Source organism: Echiichthys vipera (genome assembly GCF_963691815.1).
Source record: "Echiichthys vipera genome assembly, chromosome: 4".
In the NCBI taxonomy this organism is placed as follows: Eukaryota; Metazoa; Chordata; class Actinopteri; order Perciformes; family Trachinidae; genus Echiichthys; species Echiichthys vipera.
The window spans coordinates 9090043-9113631 of record NC_139829.1 but is presented as its reverse complement, the minus strand read 5'-3'; the positions used below and the strand labels follow the sequence as shown (position 1 = coordinate 9113631).

The window sequence follows — 23589 nt, the reverse complement described above, 5'->3', positions numbered from 1 at the left end:
CTTTATGGTTTTTCATGTCTTTTTTGGGGGGCTCCAAACGCTTTTCTGTTTACCTCCGAATTTAATCTTTTTAATTTCCTCACAAAAACTGATTAAGATTACGCATTTAGGAAGCTCCGCTGCCACAAATCCCTGTAGAAAGAATCCTAATTCTGCAGAAAGCTGGCACCCCGGGGGCCTGCGGAGAGGAAGAACCGTACTCAGATGTATTTTCTGTTCAAATAAAACAAAGAGACAGTGGGGAGAAGTATGAGAGGGGGGAACAAGTGGGATATGGTGAGGACGGAGAATTAGGGACAAAACGGAGCAAGAGTTCGATGGAAATATGGCGAGACAGTGTGAGCAAGAGCAATCTGGATCAAAAGAAAAATGGATTTTTGGGGGGGGAATTAGGAAAATGGAACGATTTGTGAAGGAGATAAGAGCCTGAGAGCGACACTGACAAAGACACAGCGTCAAATCTAGGGGTGGAGGTTTGATGTCTGCCTGTGTGTGTGTGTGTGTGTGTGTGTGTGTGTGTGTGTGTGTGTGTGTGTGTGTGCGTGCGTGCGTGTGTGTGTGTGTGTGTGTGTGTGTGTGTGTGTGTGTGTGTGTGTGTGTGTGTGTATATGGGAGTATGTGAAGGGGTCTCTGCCACCTTGGTAGCAGAGTACATTATGGCTGTTTGGGCACATTAAGGGGCATTAGCTGGAGGAGCAGCCCTGAATAATGCATGGTCCTTATTTATGAGCAGAGTGCATACGTCCTCTGAAGCGCACTGAACCGGGCTACACACACACACACACACACACACATACATACACACATACAGTCCCCCTATTTCAGTCACTCTTACACACTCTCAAAATCACAAAACTGGCAACGTGCGTATGCTTATTTGTGTGTGAGGAAAGCATGACCCGTGTGTGTGTGAGAAGCAGTGTGTGACATAAAGAGGAGAAGAGCTTCACTGAATGATCTTCAGGTCTAACAGGGAAGCCAATGAGCCACACACACACACACACACACACACACACACACACACACACACACACACACACACACACACACACACACACACACACACACGCACGCACGACTTCCTACAATCAAAACTTTTAAGTGTCATTTTTCCGACTGGCTCCCCTCAAGAGTTTTATCACGGCGTGCTGAATTTTCAAGCTTCATCCGTTACTCAACACTTTTGTTCCAAAGTGACTTATTTCACGTTTACTTTCACGGAAATTGATGCAGTTATGAAAGCGGAAGACAGTCACATCCTAAAAAAAGGGGGATTTTGTCTACTTTTTTTTCAATTAAGAGTTAACTTTAGGACTTCTTTCTGTTCATTAAAATGTGCACATTGATTAGATGTTTCTGCATGTTTTAGCTGATTTTCTAAAATCAGTTATCCATCACAGTGCACAACATGCTCACCTTTCTCAAGTGTATATCATGCTTTTAAAGACAAGAGTGTGTTCCCATTTTCCACTGTGTACACCCCGGATTCCTCTCCTCGACTCCTCTCTAGGCGTCTTTGGTCCCGCCCACGAAGAGGCGAGGAAGAGACACGAGGAGAGGAGTCGTCGAGGCAACAGGCATTTGACAAAATGAGACATCCGTGCCTCGGAGGCGTCAATTAAATATGATGTGTGGCACAGCTGCATGGGCTGTCCGTTGTTTTATCATACAGCTGTATGTGACGATCTCTGTCAGAGGAGAAGTACAGTGTTCACGTCAACTCATATATTTACTTTGAATTCAAATACATTCAATTCACAACTTTGCACAATAGAATGTTACGGATGCCATACTTTTTATCTTTTAAATTAACACACATGTTGATATGTTATTGCGTGAAGCATGGCCGGATGGTGGGACACAGGCCCCTGGGCACAGACATGTAGAAGGCCCCCCCACTCTATCTACGTAGCAACAAGACACCCGAGAGTCTACTTTTAGTTGTTTTGTAGTCATTTTGTTTTCCTTTTTGGGTCATTTTACGTTCATTTATCGTCTTTGTAATTGTTTTGCATCTATTTTTAGTCATTTTACGTTTCTATGTTATTGTTTTGTTTCTCTCCCTGGTTATTTTACATCTATTTTAAATGATTTTGTGTGTCTTTGTCGTAATTTTTTGTCTTTGTGCGGTTGTTTTGTGTCTATTTTCAATCATTCAACAGCTCTTTATGGTCGTTTTCGGGTTTTTTGCATCCCTATAGTCTTTTTTTATACCACAGATGCCAAAAAACACCTCCTCTTAAACTAGACACCGGTGTGTCTTTGCTTACAGCTCCTCTGGTGAGCCTCCTCTCATCTCAATATACATTTAAGGAACTGGGGTGTCGTTCAAGATGGAGGGCTGCAACCATTTTCGGATTGCAAGCATGAGGATCGAGGAGCCGCAAAACCCACAAATGAGACACAGCTGAAGACTATTGTTGGTTCAGTCAGGGACGTGCATGAAGCATAATGAAATCTGGTCATCACTTGTGTTGCAAGGTGGCAGCTTGACGGGGACTCAAGTTTGATGTCGGGGTTTCCCACAAGAAATAATGCTCTCTCAGTAACTTAAGGGAGTTACTTTACTTATGTTACTTTAAGCATTTAAGGATGTGGTGGTGCATGAAGAGCTGGTGCTGGAGTGAGGTCTGCACTCAGGAGGTCAATGTTAACTGTGTTTGTAAAACCTTGGAGTAGGAGTTCATCAGCACGGCAGCAGCCTGCTCTGTCAGGGTGAAAGTCCGCAGTGACTCCAGCTTAGCATGGAAGCACGCACACACACACACACACACACACACACACACACACATACACTGCTGATGCCATCACACCTCAGCAGCTCTGCGGGGACAAGAACTCCAGGTGGATGGCAGATGGAGGGAGCCAGCACGACCACAAAATTATAATTTGTGTTATGACGGTACCACCCTGTTTTCTGGACGAGACCTGCAGGTGCGGACGACCTGCAGGCGCGGACCGAATTTGTGAGTTTGTTAATCGTTTACCCAAAGACAGAGTGAGAGAATCTTAAACCTAAACCTCGCCAAGTTAGTCAACATTTCATTCATCTCATTTTCAGGCTGTGATTATTAAGGCTGCCTCTGAAGACTGTTGTTTAAATCGGTCATCAAAACTTGATTACAATTAAAGTTGAGTTCAGTTGCGCAAAACTAAGGGCGCACTCACACTGTCCTTCTGCACCGGGCCAAAACCGTTTTTTCAGCTAAAGCCTAGTGTGTTTGACCAGTGTGAGTGCACCCGCTCCGCGCATATCTGTGGACAGCGGGCCGTCCCCGGCCCGCCTGAGAGAGGTGGGCTTTTGTAGAGCGCGTTTGCACATGTACGAGCACGAGCGTGCGCACGTGTACGAGCACGAGCACGAGGCCTACGACGGTTCTGACGTCATTTATGTGCGCCTGTTCGGACATAGAAAATAGAAGGAGGGACCATGCACGAACATTTAACAACAACAACAATGGCGGTGAAAGATTCACGTTGGTGTGATGCGGCATCTGGTGGTGGGCAACTGAGCTGTTTCTCACTGCCAACCATCAAGTCAACTATGCGCTCTGGGTGTGGTACAAACTATCCGAGTTGCCTTGTTCCGTTTTCGTCACGCGTAGAAAATAAAGCGAATCAGACATTGTACCCTGGTAGTATTCACGGGAGAGCCGCGGTCTCATTGCTCAAATGAATGAAACTGAGCGGTTACCTGAAGCAGGTTTAGCTTAGCTCCATCCTACTGTATAATTATCATTTCTGTTGTTAGTGAGGCTAGAATAAAAAGGACTTTATAACAATTGTGCTTTCTGGCTAATTTTAAGCTGCGCTCGAGTATGTTAATAACACGGGCGCAAACGACTTCTCTCCTTTCAAAACTTAAATGAGCTGAGTGACAGTAAACATGAGCACCTGTAACTGATTGTCTCTGAACAGCAGCCAGTAGTTTCTTTTCCAGCCAGGTGTCCAGGGTGCGCCGGCTCTACATGATGCAGTATTTATTTGTTAGTTGCTTTATTCTGTGGTTAAATATCTGTTTTGACTGGAATCGAGATCCAGCTGATTTTTCAGCGGGAAATGTGTGTGAAATGGCTTTAAACCTGCCAATCGATACAGTAGCACCCGTCATGTAGCTCTTGCTCCTGGGTTAGCAAGTTGCGTTTGAAGCTCTTTGTTTGTGGCTCTAACGACTGGCTGCTGAATGGCGCTCACACCAGCTACAGGGCGTATGCCGGAAAGACACAGCTGACACAGACATACAGCTTAAAGACCATTTTTATAGTGATCATTTTTTGTCATTTGCATGATTCTTGCACTTTTTGGTGAATGTCTTCATGCTTCTATGCACTGATAGTGTAAGTTGCTTTGGATAAAATCGTCGGCTAAATGAACGTGATGTAATAGTGCTTGAGCTCTCCAAACATTGAATTATTAACATCCAGAGTTACAAGTCAAGACAAACACTGAAGGCCGAAAACTCACACAATTTATTGTAGGGCGAGATGGACTCTGGGTTGTTTGTCTACATGATGTATTTCAGCTCTGTTAATGAAGTTATACTGCATTGATCCCTGGGGGGAATTTTCCTTTCACTTGCCCTCCTGCACACGGAGCTCAGAGGTCGGAAGAGCAGCTGTCCTGCGGCTGGCTGGGTTTCAGTGTCAAGCTCAACAGCACAACAGCGCCATTCCTGTCGACACTGCGCCCGAGCCAAAGTTTTCAGGCTAGGGGATGATCTGAACAGGAACATCACTCTCACCTGAGACGAATACTAATAACAGAGGAACTTTGACTGAGTGAGAATACTGGAAAATGTGTTGTTTTGTAGAGAGCAGTTAAAGGAGAGTTACAGATTACACATTTAAGCAGCATTTTATCAGATGTTTTTGGTGGTTTTTATAACGTTTCTGATGCTTTTCCTGCCAAAAATCTAAATGATGACTCAAACACAAATGATCTCTCTCTCTCTTTTGAACAACGGTGATAAGTAGCAGCCTTCAAACTCTCATATCCATCAAACCTAACTGACAGTCTAAGCACATCCACCGCCCTCCCGCCTCCTGGTGCCCGGTCAATTAAAATCAATCAACCTAATCTCCCATATCGACCTCTTCTGTACAGTAACAAAGTCATTAGACATATTTTGGGAGCAGGCCAGGATTTAGGAAAAAGAAAATCAAAGCAAGGTCATGAAGGGCAAACAAAAAGACTCCAGAGGGAGGAGCGGCGCCCTAGATTTGCGGGGTGACCTTGACGGATACCAGACAATAGGGGGGAGCTCAAATCACAAGATGGGTGGCAATATGTGTTTGTGTGTGTGTGTGTGTGTGTGTGAGTGTGTGAGAGGTTAGTGATGGCTCTCATTAATTCCCAGTTGCAGAGACGGACTGTGTGTTGTGGTGTGACAGGGAGGAAGAGGAAGGAGCTGGTGATGTGTGGGGGTTAAGTGTGAAGGCAATAAAGCCATTTAAGAGCCATAAAGTGCTTGGTCAATCAAAACCACCCCCTGCTAGGCACCTCATGTCTTCTGCTGTGTGCACATGTGTGTGTGTGTGTGTGTGTGTGTGTGTGTGTGTGTGTGTGTGTGTGTGTGTGTGTGTGTGTGTGTGTGTGTGTGTGTGTGTGTGTGTGTGTGTGTGTGTGTGTGTGTGTGTATGTGAGAATAAGCTCGACAGAGTGAAGGTGCATGTTTCTGTGCCTATGGGTTGACTGAATTTGTGCATCTGTGTGTGTCGCTGTGTCATTTGTGTGCACACCAAGGGGGTGAACGAGCCAGTCTGGAGAGTCAGTGGGATATGGAGCTCAAAGAGGGAAAGAAAGAAAAGATGTACCACCAGTGGAGCAAAGAGCCATGAAGCGGATACAGTGATTAGAGTGCAATTTGCCGTCTGCGTGTAAATACATGTGCATGCATTTGCACCTACGTCTCTGCCTGCACTGTGAGTCAGACTTTTGGACTCAATTTGTAGCTGCTGCAGGACTCCATGTCCATAACGCGCTTCCTGTTTGGCTCGCAGTTTCACTTTTTTTTTTTTTTTGCAACTGTCAAATTGAAGAATCTAAAATGACCCGCAAATGTTAAGTGCTAAAGCTAGCCCCTTGCCTAATTATCCACAAAAACAGAAGGGACATTTCTGTTGATTTTCTTCCTTTAAACACTTTAATGGTGTCATTTGACACAACACAACTGATACAACAGTTCACCCAAGCATAAAGAGGCAGAAATAATATAGTATTAAAAAATTCGAATGTGCCTGCCATTAAAGAAAACACACGCATTATGCATCCATTTCTATAAATATACACTCACAGTTTAACACTCAAACTTAAAGGGATACTTTACCCACTTGAATTCAGGTCTGTATCATGACAGTGTGGCATTGTGTTTCGATGATTTGGATAAATCTCTGATGCTCCAACTGGCCAAAAACATCCGTTCCTCCTGCCCCATACAGGGCATATGAAAAAAACAGACGTTGAGTGCAAAGAGAGGAGATTTGACAAAAACGCACTAATAACATGCGTCTGGCTGACAGCTAGGAGCTCACCTGCCTGAGGAGCAGTTTAAAAGGCTGAGCAATGACACCATCATCACTCTGACATGTTTGTTTATTTTTACTTGACTTCTGCTGAATAATATGTCAGCTGTCATATTTATTACCTTATTTTATCACCTCCTTTGTTTGCAGACATGAACATTATTCAGACTCATGTGACCTTTGTGATTTAAACCAATAACACTCTGGATCTGGAATTGAGGCCCAAATTAAAGCTGCTCACCAGGGTGTGTGTCTCTGCATGTCGGTGTTGACTTTAGAGATGAACAGTTGAGACACCAATCAGACTAATCGTCCATTTTGGCCGACAAAGTCACCAGCAGCCGGTTTGGTTTATTACCATCGCCGTAGGGCACCATTTGGCAGTAACACCACACCAACTGTGGCATCATCTGTAATCACCACCACCCTCTCTTTTCTCTCACTCTCTGTCTCTCTTTTTCCATCCCTCCACCAACCTCCTGGCTTTAATAATCCTTCGTCCCCGGGGTCTACTGCCCAGGTGACATCTAAACAATCGTTGCCATGGTAAGCCAGCAGCAGGAGCCCAAACACACCTGATGATGCTGGTGCATCATTTCTTTCTTCTCTATCTTTTCTCTTCTTCTGTCACTTTCCAATCTACTTCCTCCACAAATTCTCCTCTTTCTGCATAAACACCATCTGCCCCCCCCCCCCCCCCCCCTCCCCTTTCACTGTGGTTTGTTTTCCTTCTGCATGTACAGCATGTAACCCAGAAAAAACTGTTCAGGACCCAGATAATATTTGGGCTCAATGGCCCGTGATGATATTGACCAGACACAACTCGCCCGCCCCCATCTGTCAGCTCGGCCTCATTCCAGACGCCCATATGTACACAAGTATGATACTCAATGGCACAGCAAACGACACTGAAATAACCCGGATAAAACATGTCAATGTCATCTGTAGCCCCGGATCTGCTGACCTCGCTGATGTGCCAAGAGGGACTCACTCCAATCCTCCCACCCCTCTTACCCCGATAACACACGCACACATACACGCACACACACACGCACCCCTCGAGTGTCCCATCACTCAGTGACAGTCGGGTTAAATCCACTCTGACGGGTCAGTCTCCTCTCACTGTCAGGCCAAGCTGTCGGACCACTGTCACTGTGAGAGAGACCACATGGGTTATGTCTATGTGTGTGTGTGTGTGTGTGTGTGTGTGTGTGTGTGTGTATAAACAGGGATGTTATCATTGGGGTGGGGACAGGGTTGTGAATTAAGCATTTGTGTGGTCTGCAAAGTAAAATATATTTTTGTTTATGTTTGTTGCCAAAATACTGCAGACATACTACCACTTTAAAAACTTTCAGTGAACCCTGGTGGAGGGTCAGTTCATGGACCAAGGAATAAATTAATACATCAAAGTTTTTGGAGCAGAAAACTCTACTTATAAAGCAGCGTGAAACCAAGAATGAAAATATATTCCTGGATTCTTTCCTTCAGGACAATTCTACTGTTTAGGCCACAACAGATGTTTCCCCAGATTTTGCAAAACAACACTTTATCAACTTTCCTACCTCACAAAAATAGAATCATCAGATTTATGACCTTTTTTTATGACATATTATACTACTATATTTATTCTTGTAATTGTGGACTATTTTACATCTCTTAAAATGTTGTGCAAATGCAGAAATGCAGAAGACGGTTGCACACAAGCAAACTCCGGGTGATCCTGCAAAACATGATTTTATTTTGTGCCTCTCAAAGAAATTAACTGTAATTCATACGTAATCAACATATTCATCAAGGCCCATAGTGAGGTTTTGTGTAAGGCAGCGAACTTTAGTCATTATGAAAAATAAGGACATCAGGCAAAATCCACTGTAGAGAGGGGAGGAGGTCGGGGTGGTGAATGGGTCTAAAAATATATGTGACTTTCTCCCAGCAGACCGGTTTTCGTGTACTTAAAGTACTTATGTGAACCCAAAACACAAACCTTGAAGGTGTTCTCGTAAAAATTGAGATACGTTGTTTCTAGCGACTCTTTGGTGGTAAGATGTAACTGCAGGCGAGCCTCTGGGACTTCATCTCCCTGAGTTCCTTTGGAAACCGAACAGTGTCGACTGTATGACGTCAGTAGATCGGCAGCTCTCTCCTGCAGTGGTGATGCAGCGTGATGCCTTCACGTGCTCCACACTGATAGGAGGTCTGAAGAGAGAAGGTGAACAACGTAAAAAGCATCTCTAACTGTGTGGAGCATTTGATTTTAACGCAGGAAAGTCTCCACAGACTCGCAGACTGTATTTCACAGCAAAGCAGCACTTTCATTAGTGGGTCATGTGATCAATCACCATTGTTTTAACTCACTTTTTGACGGATATGAAACTTAGACGGGCGGCAGTAGCTCAGTCCCTAGGTGACTCGGCTGGGAACTGTAGGATCCGAGTCCCTGTGTGGACAATGAATGGAGTGGGGACTGGTGGCTGTTCATCTCCTGGGCATTGCCGAGGTGCTGTTAAGCAAGGCACCGAACCCCCAACTGCTCGGGGCGCCAATCCATTTGGCAGCCCCCTCGCTCTGACATCTCTCCATTGATTGCATGTATGTAGGTCCTGTTTGTGCATGTGTGTGTATTTCAGGCCTGTGTGAATGATATAATAATGGAGTGAAAAAATTAAATTCATAAAGGAATTCTTCTTCTTCTTCGACAATTAACGAGATGAAAATCTTATGGACTACAACTTTAACCAAGTTCTTCCGGTGCCTAAGCTTAACCGGTTACATAATGGCCACTCCCAGGAAAAGGTCGTCATCCACTGCGTTAAATAAACGGTCATATTAAACATAACCGTAGTAACAGTAGTTTTGGTGCTTAAACTTAACTGTCACATAATGGTCACAGTCATGTACCGTTTGCCTTTTTCACAGTGTTAAATAGAACGTCATGTTTCACAAGATATCATAACAAATGTGCAGATGTTTTTGTAAGATATAACTCAGTGGTCACAGATTTGACTCAGTATTCTCTAAAACCCTAAGAAATTTAGGCCTTACCAAAACCCAACTGTTGGGATTTCCAGCTGCTAAAATACACTACATTTACCTGTTTAGAAGATTTTGTGACCTTGGTGGAGAAATGTGCTCTCCGCGTTCTTTCTTGTTTCAGAAAGTATTCGACTGAAGCACCGCTGTAAACTGAACTATTATGGCTTTACAGTGACTGTATTTCAATTTCATCCTTGAATGGTTGGTAAACTTTTTTTTTGCAAGAAGAGGAAAGATAAAGAGAGAAGAGGAAGGCCGACAAAAAAGTGAAATTGAGAAAGGAAGAAGCCACATCATGACTGAAGGCATGACCAAGCTCTCTCTCACCTCTCTAAAATCAAATGGCATGTGCTGGGCCCTGTACACACACACACACACACACACACACACACACACACACACTCACACCCCAGACACGCAGGCATAAGAGTAGATGTATGCCCGTACACTCAGGCCAAAACCCCTTTTAGTTAGAGCAAAATTCAGACACACTGTCAGCATGCTTTACTTCTGTCTCTCTCTCACACACACACTACAGAAACAGCTTGCTTTCTTATGCATGCGCAAACACACACACACACACACACACACACACACACACACACACACACACACACACACACACACACACACACAAAAGATTCCCTTGATAAAATTGGATTTCCTAATCAGACGCCCCCCCTGAGCACTTTCTGATAAAACAACAACACTGTCGAACCCCCGCTTTTTATCCTGCACACACACACACACACACACACCAGAGAGGAGCAGGCGCATTTTGGTGTTTGATACGGTTGACCCAGATCTTGGAGCGTGCACGGCTGAAGATGCAAGAAAGAGGGGGAGGAGGGGAGAAGGGGGCGGGTATCTGGATGTTATGCATGTGTGAGTGAGTAAGATGATGAGTGGATGAAAGGGGCGGGTGAGGGATGCTCAGAGTTTTTACTTCCAAAAGAGTCTAATTTGAAAGCCAGCGGGGGGCTGATGGGTAAAAGATGGACAGGACTCAGCAAAGGTCAGAGGGAGCGAGATAAACACACACACACACAGACAGAGAGACAGACAGACAGACACAAAGAAATGTTCAAAATTACATGGAGGGGAGGAGAGGCCTCCATCAGTCTACTGGGCCCTGATTGGACGCTACTGTAAACTCACCAAGGATTCCATGTAGGCAGGGGGTTGGAGCGGATGGTCAGGAGAACAAAATGCTGCACACAGAAGAGCGTAGTTCCCTACAGACAGCCAACGTGGATTTCTTTTTGATCATGACCACTGGCGTCAGAAAGTGCTTGCATGTGTATTCTAAGGCGTTGGACAAACTGCAAACATATTAGATATTTGGAGGACTTGTTGGTTCAATAATAATAATAATAATAATCTCTGTAGTATTTTATTGCACAGAAGATATTGACATGAATGCCAGTGAGAGAGATGAAGAGAGAAGAGGCTCTACATCTGTTTTCCGCCCTCTTTGGGTTTTCTTCTTTACTCTGAATCTCTCTCAAGAAAAGATTAAGTCTTCAACTCATGCAGATAACTAAGCATGTGTCTCCCCAGGCCCCAGTACCTGGTGCAGGGTACCTCGAACTCCACACACAGATAGACTTCAATAGAGACAGGAGAGTTGCATTCACTCTCGATCTGGCAGCAGATTGGAGGCTTCCTTGGACTTAAAAAGGTAAGGTTCTGTAAGAGAAAACCGGACTTGTAGAGTATCTTGTCTATATTCATGCATCATCAAACATGTTAAACTACCATCCAAATCCTCACTGTTCATTGTCCTCCATCATTTCTGTGCGATAACTAGGGGACACTGAAAGAACGCCCGCGGTCGGCCTGATCTGAAAAGCATGACTGATTCTCGACTTTCTCAGATGCCTTCATCTATTTTGATTACAGACCCCCCTCCGAGTGCTAGCCATTTTCTCTCCAGGCGGGTAATGGGAACGAAATGGGAAATAGGACCAGCCTTGTTACATTTCGTTTTTTTTACTCTGAAAGGCAATCTCCGTCCTCCGCGAATGTGATGCATGTGCACCGCAATCGGCAAAGCGTGACTGGTCGAGCGGGACACGAGCAGGTGTATGGAGACAAAACAGAAAACGGAGAGAACGCGACCGAGTTGGAAGTTTGCATCTAAAGAAAGACGAATGGCTGAGGGAATGAAGGTGAGACCCAGCAAATAATAGGAGTCCAGAGCGTGAAAGAAGAGATGGATGAGGGAAGAAGGAATGAATGGAAGAAGAAAGAAAGGAAGGAGGACAGAGAGAGTTTTATCTGACTCTCACAGCCTCTGTGATATGACAGGCTTGGCAATCCGAAGCGTTTCACCATGCCACCCCCTACCAGGGACAATCTTCCTTGCTGCCTTACACACACACCCTCCTGCAGCGCACGCACACACACACACACACACAACTGCACCTCAGCCCCATCCTGCCTCCCTGCCACCCTGCGCCTCTCTGTACAGGATAATCCTTCCCCCAACCCCCCAAATACCATCACTCAGTAAAAAGATATTTCCAAGGGCTTGGATCGGAGGCGGTCGCATGCTGCGTGCTCACACAAAAGGCAAAGGCGCCGCACACATGTAGATGAGATGACACACACATACACACACACACACCAAAACTTGTAAGATACGCGGACTCTCCCAACAGGCAAATGACAGCTTCTGCCTTTCACAGATAATTACACTCCACCCTCCCCTCTTTTCTCTCCATCTTTTTCCAGCCTGTAGATACTCGCGTTTGTCAGTATGGAGAACTCACGCATCATTGACAATCTTGGCATTATTGTTGTTGTTCTTGTTCTCCCTATCTGTGCAGTGCTAATGTGAATCACAAGGAGCGGTGAACGGGGGAAGACAAGGACTTGCCTCATTGAGCGGGCTAAGAGGCTAACTCACAGCTCATATGGCGATGATAAAATGACCCATCCAGCGTTAAGTGGGGCAAATGAAGTCAACCTTCTTCTGCCATTTACGCTTAAAACAAAGACAAGAATAAGTATGCTAAAAACCTTTATGATCCTGAAGCATGGTTCGTTGTACCTGTAATCATTTGTATCTCATACAAAAACAATTCAAAATGTTTTAAAATAAATGAAAAATGAATATAAACATGTACAAGCATACCAGCAATGACAACGTTCATAGTCTTGCTTTTTAGACAAAGTGCAATCTGAGTTTTTTAGACGCTTACTGTCGTGTAGTTAACAAAATTTACGAACTCAAGTTATTACCTCATGAAATATGTCATTTAATGCCGTGTATAGGCGACTGGAAGTCGACCGCAACGGTAAAGTTTAGGCAACAAAATGAAAAAAGGTCCTGGTTTGGCTTAGTACATCCAGGATACAAACAACGCCCCCCCCAGGTGAAAGTCCTGTGCTTTTCAACCTCGACCCTCCTCCCTACACAGAGTTTACCAAGCTTATACTACGTCACCGGATATCCTTCTTCGCTCTTCACGTAATTTATAGTGTAATAAATATATGGATATACACAGCCTGACTTCAAAAAAAATTTGAATCTTTAATTAAAAAATTTTTTTTTTTTAAAAAAGCAGTGAAAGAAAAAATCATACTTAAATGTCTATTTATCTCCCAGAAAATGTTTCAATTGCAGCAAAATTACGAGTGAGGTACGTAAAAGGTCACTTTTTGACATGTACAAGGAGCCGTTTCTCGCTTTATAAAATCCAATCTTGTCTCATTTCCAGTTCGTCAAGATTAAAAGTTCATTCTCTCAAAAAAACAACATTTCAGGGCAGAAAGGTGCCCTTGTGTTTTATTTATGAGCAGCTAAGAGGCTGCTGCAGGGCATCCCCATTAGCGTGGTGTCGGGGATCCACATAAACAGAGACGGATTCAAACGACTCCATGAAGAAAGAGTCAGGAACAGGCTGAGGAGGGAACAGAGAACAAAGGTGAGGGTTGAAAAGGACGAGGAGAGAGAGAGAGAGAGAGAGAGAGACAGAGAGAGAGAGAGACAGAGAGAGAGAGAGAGAGAGAGGAAGGTCATGAGGTGAGGTGAAAGTGACGCGACTTGACAGCAGGGGAATATTCCAGCTTGAAAAAGAGTCACAAGGGACTCACGCAGCCACTTAACACATGACATGTGTCTCGCTGTGCAACACACATCTATACACAAACCACCCAAAAGATCTCTCTTTGTCTCGGTTGCTCTCTCACACACACACACAAACTGTACACACTCCGCGCTGTAATTGGCATCAGCAAATAGTTTCCCACTTCACGTCAAAATGATGACTGTAGGTGCTCTGAATCGTACTCTCTGCCGGCGGCTAAATGTACATGAGGCAGAGTTCACGTATAGGACGCTTGACGCTGGGTCACAGGGAAGTGTTCAAATGACATGTACACTTGGCTGTATCAGTAAATGTCGGCCAATATGCAACAAGGAACTATAGGTTTGAGGTTATCAAGAAACAGTATCTCCATTGTGTAGTTTGTCCACTAGAGGGCATTAAGAAGTTGTTTTTTCAACTGTAAAATCCCAAGTGTTTAAAAAAAAGAAATCAGCTGATTTCCACTTTAAGTCTGACGTAACACCCTTTCAAAATGCTATTTACGGGACCAAGCGCTCCGTCGAACTAGACAAACAATGGTCGAACCTGTGAACCTGTTATGGTCACTTATTTCTTCAGTGAGCCACTTTTTTATCGATAGCAAAACTGTAAAGTTGTCGATTTTCAGGATTGCTCTGAGGGGAAATAAAAGAGCTAGTGTAACATTCGTCGATTATGCTGCAGTTTGTAGTCAGGTGCAGTGATTGGACACTGCACTTTACATTCAACAATCTCAAAGGGCTCCAGATCAGAATAGAAACACTATATAAATAAAATAAAATGAGTTAAAAGAAGAACATCTAAAAGACATTTAGAAAAATGCTTTGGTGAACAGGAAGGTTTTATGGTCTTTTTTAAAAGCATCTGTAGGGTCTGCAGGGCCCTCGGGTGGTCAGGGAGGGCTCGGAGCAGCCGAGGAAAAGGCCTGATCACCCATGATGAGGACCTTGGTTTTTGGGACTTGGAGGGTTTTTGAGGTACAAGAACAAGGGTGCATGAGGAGGTCTGGGGGGTGAGCAGTTCCTTCAGGTATAGAGGGGCATGTCCGTGAATGCACTGGTGGGTGAGGAGAGAAACCTTGTACTCGATTCTACTGCTCATCTGTCGGAGCTTGCACAAAACCAGAAACATGTTCTTCAGTGGTTCTTCTCTGGAACGGGTCAGAGCCTGCACCGAAACACAACGTGCATTCTTGGATCCAGTGGTCGTGCAGGCTTCAATTGAAGTGAATGAGAAACAGAGCACTTTTAATGTGAAGGAAACCTCCACTGAGAATCGTGTTGAGCTGCGCAGTTTCGAGCCAGACCATCAGTGAAGTATGTAGAGCAGTTTAGATGATGACAACAAGCCACATGTGGCATTTCAAATGAATCGCTGTATTTGGTTTTGCCGCACGGATTGATTAAAGTGTTTTCCGGTAATTTCGGTCTGCACTTGGAGCCTCGTCAGACCACAGTGAGTGATGACTGTGGGGGGCGAGCATCATTGTGGGAAGGTCTTGAAATAGTCAATTTAAGTGACTCAAAAGGTCTGTTAGATCCATGGTTTCAACTTCTTTTTTACAAACTGGGGTTGTTTTTTGTTTTTTTAAGGATGGAAATGGATTTGATTTAGTTTTCATGTCATATCTGCAAGTGTGTCTGGTGCTACTTACCACGGTAGAACAAAAAACAAACTTTTCATGTCATCAAGTGCAGCCTCTTACTTTTTCAACCATGACGTTGCAGTTAAAAAGTCAGGAGGGACGAAACAACCTTCTGCTCTTTTCATAACTAAATGCAGGGAGCTTTTAAATATTTAAAAAACAACAACAACACAACCTTGAAAACAGAGAAAAAGAAGGACCTTTTTAATCCTCCTCTCAGGAGTAATCTTGTGTCATGGATTTATACTGTAACTTAATTGAGTTCACAAAAACTCAGTGTTAGGTGCGTCTTAGAACAAATCTGCTGAAGTCTATTTCCTCTCTGCTGCTTACTGCAACTCTGTGAGCGAACAGTCACCACACCCAGAACACCAACATCAACAAGCCCCTGCGATGACGACAGTGTCACCAAGCCAGGGGACAGCGCAGAAGGTAGGGGGTGCAGCGAGGCTCCCTGAAGGTGCAATTAGCGCTCCAATACAGGAACAACGCTAGACAGGGTTCCTCCTCTGAACCTGAACATTGTTACACTAATTGATAACTCAGTCGCATCAGGGCAGCTTCAACACAACAACAACCATAACAGGAAAAGCAGAGGAACAAGAGGAAGGGGTCGATGTCTTGCTAACAACGGTGTAAAACGTTATATGCTGCAAACAATTTAACCATCATTGGTGTATCATCTTATTTGGCACTGACAAAACACAATACTTAACATGGAAGCTACAATCACATTTCAGTCACATTTCTCATGTCAGATTTTTCTTCCAGTCCTTTCAAAATTATTTTTTTTCCCCACATCTTGCAGGGAATAAAACAATCATAAGAAGTCAACATACTAATCTCTCTCCCTTTTAAAGCAGCTTTCATAAACCAGGATGCATTGCAGCCATTGGCGGCTGGCCCATAGAGGGCACTAAAGTGCACTGCCTCTCCTGCTCTACTTAAAAATGAATTCATTTGATTTCTTTATTAATTCAATTCCATGATTAAAATTGTGTGGTTGACGATTAGCTTGCAGTGCATTTTCTGCAAGACAATTAACTAAAAGCTACACGACTGCAAAAAGATATTTTCCTTTGAGGAAGTGGCTGCAACAGAACTGCCGAGCGAACCATTAGATGGAGAGATGATCGCTATCAAATAATCTTGCTGTCAAAAAAACTTGGTCCTCATCGGCGCAACGTTATAGTAGACCGGACAAATAGCGAGAGAGGAAAAGAATACGATGGATCGTTTAAGAGGTTTGTAAAAACTTCATAGCTATCTGCCTGTCGTGATGCTCAGGGATCTTCTCCAATCAAAGAAACCGATCAAGCCTTAAATACTGGAGCAAATGACCGAAGCACCTTTCTAAAAAATAAAAATAAAAGAGATCACTCATTGAAAATTAAATACAATTAGTGGCAAAAAGTCTGTCTCTGTTCGTCTCTATGTGCCCTGCGATAGACCGGCGTCCTGTCCAGGGTGTACCCCGCCTCACGCCTGATGTCAGCTAGGATCGGCTTCAGCCCCCCGCGACCCCGACAGGGACAAGCGGTTGAAGATGGATGAATGAATGAATGAACAAATTATCTTTATGTTCAGTTCAAACTATGTTTTTGAGGCTATTGATAGAAACCAAACAGGGACAGTATGAACTGTGTGTGTACACATTATATTGACATTCTCACTGTTTCTAACCAGAGTATTTTTCTGAGGGAAAGTCTGCTTCATTTTTCACAAAGCTTCCTCTGAAATAAATTCAACCAGCTGCCACTGACTGCAGCCATAATGTTGAAGTGAAACCTGATATAAACGACTGTGGTTTCTGCAGATCTTTTTGATCGGAGGGAATTGTGCAGCTGTAAGTAAATTCTCAGTATTTCCATGAACATTTTTTTTTCCTTCCCTGCTTGGCTGCTTGTAATTAACCCAATGATATGAGATACATGTGGCATACATTGAATCTCTTACCTTCTCTTGACTGGAGTGACTAACTCTCCAGCTCTTACTGCAGTTCCACCTCCTATAGGTGTAAATAATGACATTAATGATGGCCCTGCAACCACAACACCATTGCAGCCATTGTTAGTGTGAGTCATTCCACCTGTATTATAGTCAGCACCCACCTCTACACTAAAGCACTTCAGGCAGCGCCAATGGAACGATGCGGTTCACACTTCCTGTCTCCTGAGTGGGCGTGGCCTCATTTGAAAATGTGGTGAACGTCACGTGGATGGACGAGAAGTTATTCTTGCATCATTTAGCTATGTTTATGTTCAGCCAACTAACAGCTAAGTATATTTAGTGTTACAAAAAATGTGTCATCTGAGGCGTTCGCATACGTTAGTTGACAGTAGTTTAGCCGCGTTGCCAGATCTCGCAAGAATTTGTTGCTGAGGCAGTAACAGGTCACAAACTAAATTCAGTTTATCCTGATTTGTCCATCTGTGAGAACATTCTGGAGATATGTGAGTTGTGACAAAGGGTTCAATATTTACTTCAGTGACTATGTGGCAAAGGGATTGTTCATAATCTGTGTTCACGATCACACCCATTGGAATTACTACACTCAGGACCTGCCGCTGGTCTCCTAAAGAGGCGAGGCCGTGGAGTAACACGTGTGACACAGATACAGATACATTGCTGAGTTGCACCGCTGTGGTTACGTCGATGAGGCAGAGCATCTACCACCGCTGTTCATCAATCCATATATAACTGTTCACTTCTGCCATCAGGCCGGAGGTACAGAAGAGTCAAATGCAGGACCACCAGGCAAAAGAAGTCGTATAATCATAGACAACTGCAACTTCACATTTTGCACATTCATAATTGCATTACATTGTTTTTTTATTGTTGTTTAATTTATTTATCTATAGTGGAATAAGCTGCCTCTTAAACCTGCTTTGTTTTGTATTTTTATTTTTTATTTTTATACTTGTTTGGATTCTGTGGACAGCAAATGAAGAGTTTCATTTTACAGGGAAACATGTTTCTTTGTTGTGCTCATGACAATTACCACTTTGAACCTTGGATCTTGAATGAATGTAATATCTTCGACTCACCTTTTTCTAAGATCTTTTCTGAAAAGTTCAAGGATGGTCAACTATAAGTGATTTTTTTTTAAAGGCGGTTGATGTCTCCTCATTGGGAACAACTGAAGAAAAATCACTTTGTGGACACAACATTTTAAAACCTCCCTGAATAAGTAAACCCAACTCTGTGAGACGTACTGCGGCATTCAGACATTGTAGATTCACTGTAGCTTGTCTTTTATACTGTAAAAGAAATGGTTCAGCTGAACTCAGAGGGGTGTGAGTGCTCCTGTGGGACGCCCTAAACCTCATAGCGGCATTAATTTTCAATGCATTTCCTCTGTGTGTGCTCTAGATGAAGATAAATATTTCAATATCTTCTGGCCATAATCACATCACAGCCCTATATTCTGGGCTGAAACCACCACTGCTTGGACTGGGACTTTGTAAAATGGCACATTAGAGTGTGGGATCATGAATCAGTCAAGCAAGCCTGCGTGCATGGAGCCACTGCTGTAGCTACGTGAGATGAAAAGAAACACTATGATGCCAACACCGCATCCTCCCCCAGCTGAAAAGAAACATTTCACATCTTTATTCTTTGTGTGCAGATGGTTTGGTGATTTATTGTGTATAGGGGGCACACCTGTTTTTCAAAACTGTGTGTCTTTCACTTGCAGAAATGCAGAAAGACGAGTTGAACAAAAGCATGCTGTCATGTAGTGACAGGGCTGTATCGTTGACTGGAGATAATGTTTTAATTCCAGCGCTTAAAGTTGCTGTTTAAGCAGTTTAATTTCTTCTATCAAAGTCATTAATCTATCGTTCAATATCCATTATTCATTATTATAGTTTTATAACAGACTGTCATGGCTCTCAGCTGAAGCCAGATTACATTCCAGTCTGTTTCTTCTCACGAGGAAAGCTATTTATTTTTTTAGATAAACCTGAATAATTTCCATCTTTATGACCAAACACATATCCCACTCAGTATGTAGACAATTGTTGTCCCTAGAGCCAAGACTAACCTCTTAAAACCTCTTCTGTGGAACAAGTTGCCATTATTTTATTATTATTATTATTATTAGGGAATAAAAACAAGCGTTTACACTTAAACAATGCAGATGCCCTTAGACCCATTATATAACATTATATATATATATATATATATATATATATACTCTTATATATATATATATATATATATTTGTATATATATATATATATATATAGAATTATCTTTCTGATTTTCATACATTTTATGGAGGCTTAACTGTAGCTGTATTATTAGTTGTATGTTGTTTGGCACAGTCTTTATCTTTGTTTTGTTTATATTATTGTGGTCATTTGATTTATATTATTGATAGCTTTGTGTTCGCATTGATTTGTTGTCTAATTGATTTCTGCTCTTCTTTTAATACATTTTAATCTGTGTATTAGCGTTTTAGGAGTTGTTAGGATGATTAGCAACTGGCATTTGATCTAATCAAATAAACAAATAACAGATTATGATGTTGCGGACAGAAGATATTATTTACCAGCTGCAACAGCGACTGATTTCACCTCACCTAAGGTCAGGAAATTTAACAGGTTTGTAGCTGAGATTCAAATGAAGGTCGAGTTCAAAGAGGGGTGAGGTCTGAGGAAGGGTGCCGAAAGTCAGGGGTTAGGAAACAGGCCCAGCAGCTGGATTTGCAGCTAGTTTTCATCTTTGTTTTTATTGATTCTTATGATTTGACGCTGCAGTTTCCTTGTTTTAAGACCTAAAGTCTGCAGTAAAATTTGAGTACAAAAAAATGAATCAGAGTGACATTTGATTTACATCATATTGTTTGTTTATCAGCTGTATTTCTGCCACCGGCCGGTACTACAGAAGACAGAGGTAGTGTGAGACAGCAAAAATCGACATAACCTTAATTTTGTTTTTTTTTCTCGGCTCACAGATTGTCCAATTGAAGAGCTTTTCCCTGAGGACCCCTGCTGACTGATAACAGGCAAAACTCTGTACAAGAGCGGGAGCTTCATGAGTGTGTGCACATAACCTCCACTCCACCTCTGTGTGTGTGTGTGTGTGTGTGTGTGTGTGGCACCATGCTGTGGACAGTGATACTAGCGCTGCTGGTTCTTCTACTGCTGCAGACTCAGCTGTCTGTGTGCTTAAGGGAATTACGCAGCGGGGGTTCCAGCTCCCCTACCTACTCCTCTTCATCATCCTCCTCCTCCTCTTACAATGCCACCCAGCAGCGGCTGCCCGGAGCGATTATTATTGGCGTGCGGAAAGGCGGCACCAGAGCCCTGCTTGAGATGCTCAACCTGCACCCAGACGTGGAAGTGGCAAAGGCCGAGGTAAAGGAGCATCAGTGTCACCTAATAATTGAACCAGGTCGAAAGTAAAGCAGATTTACTCAAGTGCTGTACTTGAGTACAATTTTTAATTACTTCAGTGTGCTTTATACTCCTACATCTCTCAGTGAAATATTGTACTTTTTACTCCACTACAACTACATTTATTTCATAGGTGTATTTACAAGTTACATTTCAGATTAAGATTTTATATTTTCTCATGTTTCTCTTCTTTGCTCATTCACTGTTCATACAGTATATCTACGAATGGTAACGCAGAGGAATTTGTGTGTATTCCACATGTTAAAATCAGGTGACGTATAAGACCACTTATCTCCTACTAATCACTTAGAGAGACAGGTCAGGGTGGTGGTCCCCCCACCACAGGACTTTGACCCAAGTGACCAGAGTGTCCCAGAAGTACTAAACCAAACTACAACCTATTTTATAATCCTTAACAAGTCTTTTTGATTTCCAAACCCTACCCGTCACCTTCTGATGCCTGAACTTTTCCCCCGTTATTGTTATTAATGCAGGGAGGCACACATAAAATGAGCTCAGACTGTATAAGGTTTGCAGTGTACAGGACTATGAATGATGACAGGCCTGTCCCGAAGAAGATGCAGAGAGAGAAACCTTTAATCAGGGTGAGAAGTGCAGAGTTAGGAAGCTGGCACGCAGGAGTTGATTGGTTTGGACAAGACAGGGACAAAAAGAAAAGAGCTCAGTGTCTCAGGCTTTTTTAACATCAAGAAGTTACATTTTGTTTCCTTTTCTTCATTAACACCACCTTCTGTCCCTCTGTTAGGTGCACTATTTTAATGTGGAGGAGCACTACCGCAGAGGCTTGGCCTGGTACCGAGCCCAGATGCCCTTCACAATCCCCAGTCAGTTGACGGTGGAGAAAACCCCGGGCTACTTTGCATCCCTGCTGGTTCCTGCACGTGTCTTTGACATGAACCCCGCCGTCCGCTTGCTGCTCATCGTCCGGGACCCGGCCGAGAGACTGGTCTCCGACTACACCCAGGTCCTTCACAACCGCCTGACCCGCCACAAACCCTACCAGTCGCTAGAGGAGCTCCTGATCCACAAGGGCCACATTGACCCTGGGTACAAAGCGCTGCAGAGGAGCCTGTACCACCAGCATCTGTCCCGCTGGCTAGAGGTTTTCCCCAGGGAGCAGATCCACGTGGTGGACGGCGACGCGCTCATTCGGGATCCATTCCCCGAGCTGAGAAAGGCTGAGAGGTTTCTGGACCTGCCACCTAGGATAAGCCCCAACAACTTCTACTACAACACCACCAAGGGCTTCTACTGCCTCTTGTCTGCCGGACACGACAAGTGCCTGGACGAGTCGAAAGGAAGGCCACATGCGCCCCTGAGCACCCAGGCCTTTAAGAAGCTTTGTCGTTACTTCCGGAAGCCCAACAAGCTATTCTTTGAAATGGTGGGGAGGTCGTTTTCCTGGTGCTGATCCACCGGTGGAAAGGAAACTGTGGAGGCCAAACATTTCTTGCACAATGCCGACACATTCAGGGACACAGGGGCAGAAAGAAAATGGTGGTTTGTGTGTTTTTTTATTCATAGTTGAGTGGAAAGATTTAGTTCAGTTGAAGTCATAAACATCTCGTTGTCGACGATACCTACTCAGGTATAAATGTGGCCAACAAAAGCAGCACGTTGAAGTGTGTGAAGCTGAAGTGTTGAACATGTGGCCAACACAAACCTTAACCGTGACCATACCGGTGTCTCCTTGGATGGATAGACTCCCTTTGACAAAGCTGAACAACAAACGTGCCATACACGAGTTTGAAACCGAAAACACGACTAACATGTTAGTGCTCGTTTGTGGGGTGTTAAAAGAAGAGGTGCAGATGTTTGAAGTGATGTAGAAATTGTGGTGAAGTTGATGAATTGTTGCACTATGAACTCAAATTGCATTATAAAAAAAAAGAAAGAAAAAAAAGCCAACCGAGGTTCAATGTAGACAATTTCAAACAGAAACCAACTTCTTTCTTTGATTTTTCTAAACTGTTGTATCAAGTTTGTGTGTCTGTAAAAATGTTTTCATGTAGACATTATTATTTTGTCGTTTACAAGGCTGACTTTTAGATGTTCGGTGATTTCTTTTCTATCTCGTTTTAGCTCCTTTGAAAGCAGACACCTAGAAAAATGATTTTTGGTTTCTTTTTACTTTCAAAGCTCAAGTATCGCTAGTCTGTGTTGTAGATTTTTTTTTAAAGACGCCCTAATAAATGTGTTGAGTCCTTATAGTCTCCTGCCTTTTACCAGACTGCATTGAAGCCAGCTTTAAGGTTGTATGGGTTTAAAAACATCAAGCATAAAGACACACAGAGTCAGTGACAGGCCTCTCCGAAGCCCCTCTCTCTCAAAGTGTATGAAGATGTTCTCTGTCAGTGTCTGTCTAACATACTCTTTACATCGAGGATCAAAGGACGCCTACCGTTCTTTTCATCGTGAAGTTATTACTGTCAAGGAATTGCCTCCCGTTTCACCACCACACTGTAACAAATCACACCTGCAGGTCATCTGAAGGGCTGTTTAAATCCTGTCTTCCCTGAATAGGTTTTTAATTGATTCAGTTCATCTGGAGGAGCTTCATCAGACTGACATGTCATGGCATCGGAGTAAAAAGGTTAAATTATAGAATTAAAGGATAAGTTGATTTTTTTAAGAGAGACATTGGTTTTTAAGTGAGACTCAATCCACTCGACGGGGTGTAAAGTTAAACCAGTTGAATGGGACACTCTCTTACGCCTCTAAAAACAGGTTTGAATCTAGCTTTGCTGCGTGATTGTTTACATTTACTGGGCATTCTTTTTTCATTAATAAAATGTTGGAAAATAGTGAATAATGCCCATTACAGTTTCCTGAAGCCCAAAGTGACGCCTTTCAAATGTTTTGTCTTGTTT

General features: G+C 43.3%; 1 protein-coding gene across 1 annotated transcript in view; it reads left to right on the top strand.

Annotated features, from left to right (window-relative positions):
* Positions 1-22925, top strand: part of hs3st1l2 (heparan sulfate (glucosamine) 3-O-sulfotransferase 1-like 2) — a 28219-nt gene extending 5294 nt beyond the window's left edge. The window contains exons 2-3 of the mRNA XM_083912251.1: positions 20257-20659; positions 21465-22925. Coding sequence (XP_083768377.1) covers positions 20405-20659; positions 21465-22130 — 921 coding nt within the window. The 5' untranslated portion in view covers positions 20257-20404 and the 3' untranslated portion in view covers positions 22131-22925. The remainder of the gene's footprint in view (positions 1-20256; positions 20660-21464) is intronic.
* The last annotated feature ends 664 nt before the right edge of the window (positions 22926-23589 follow it).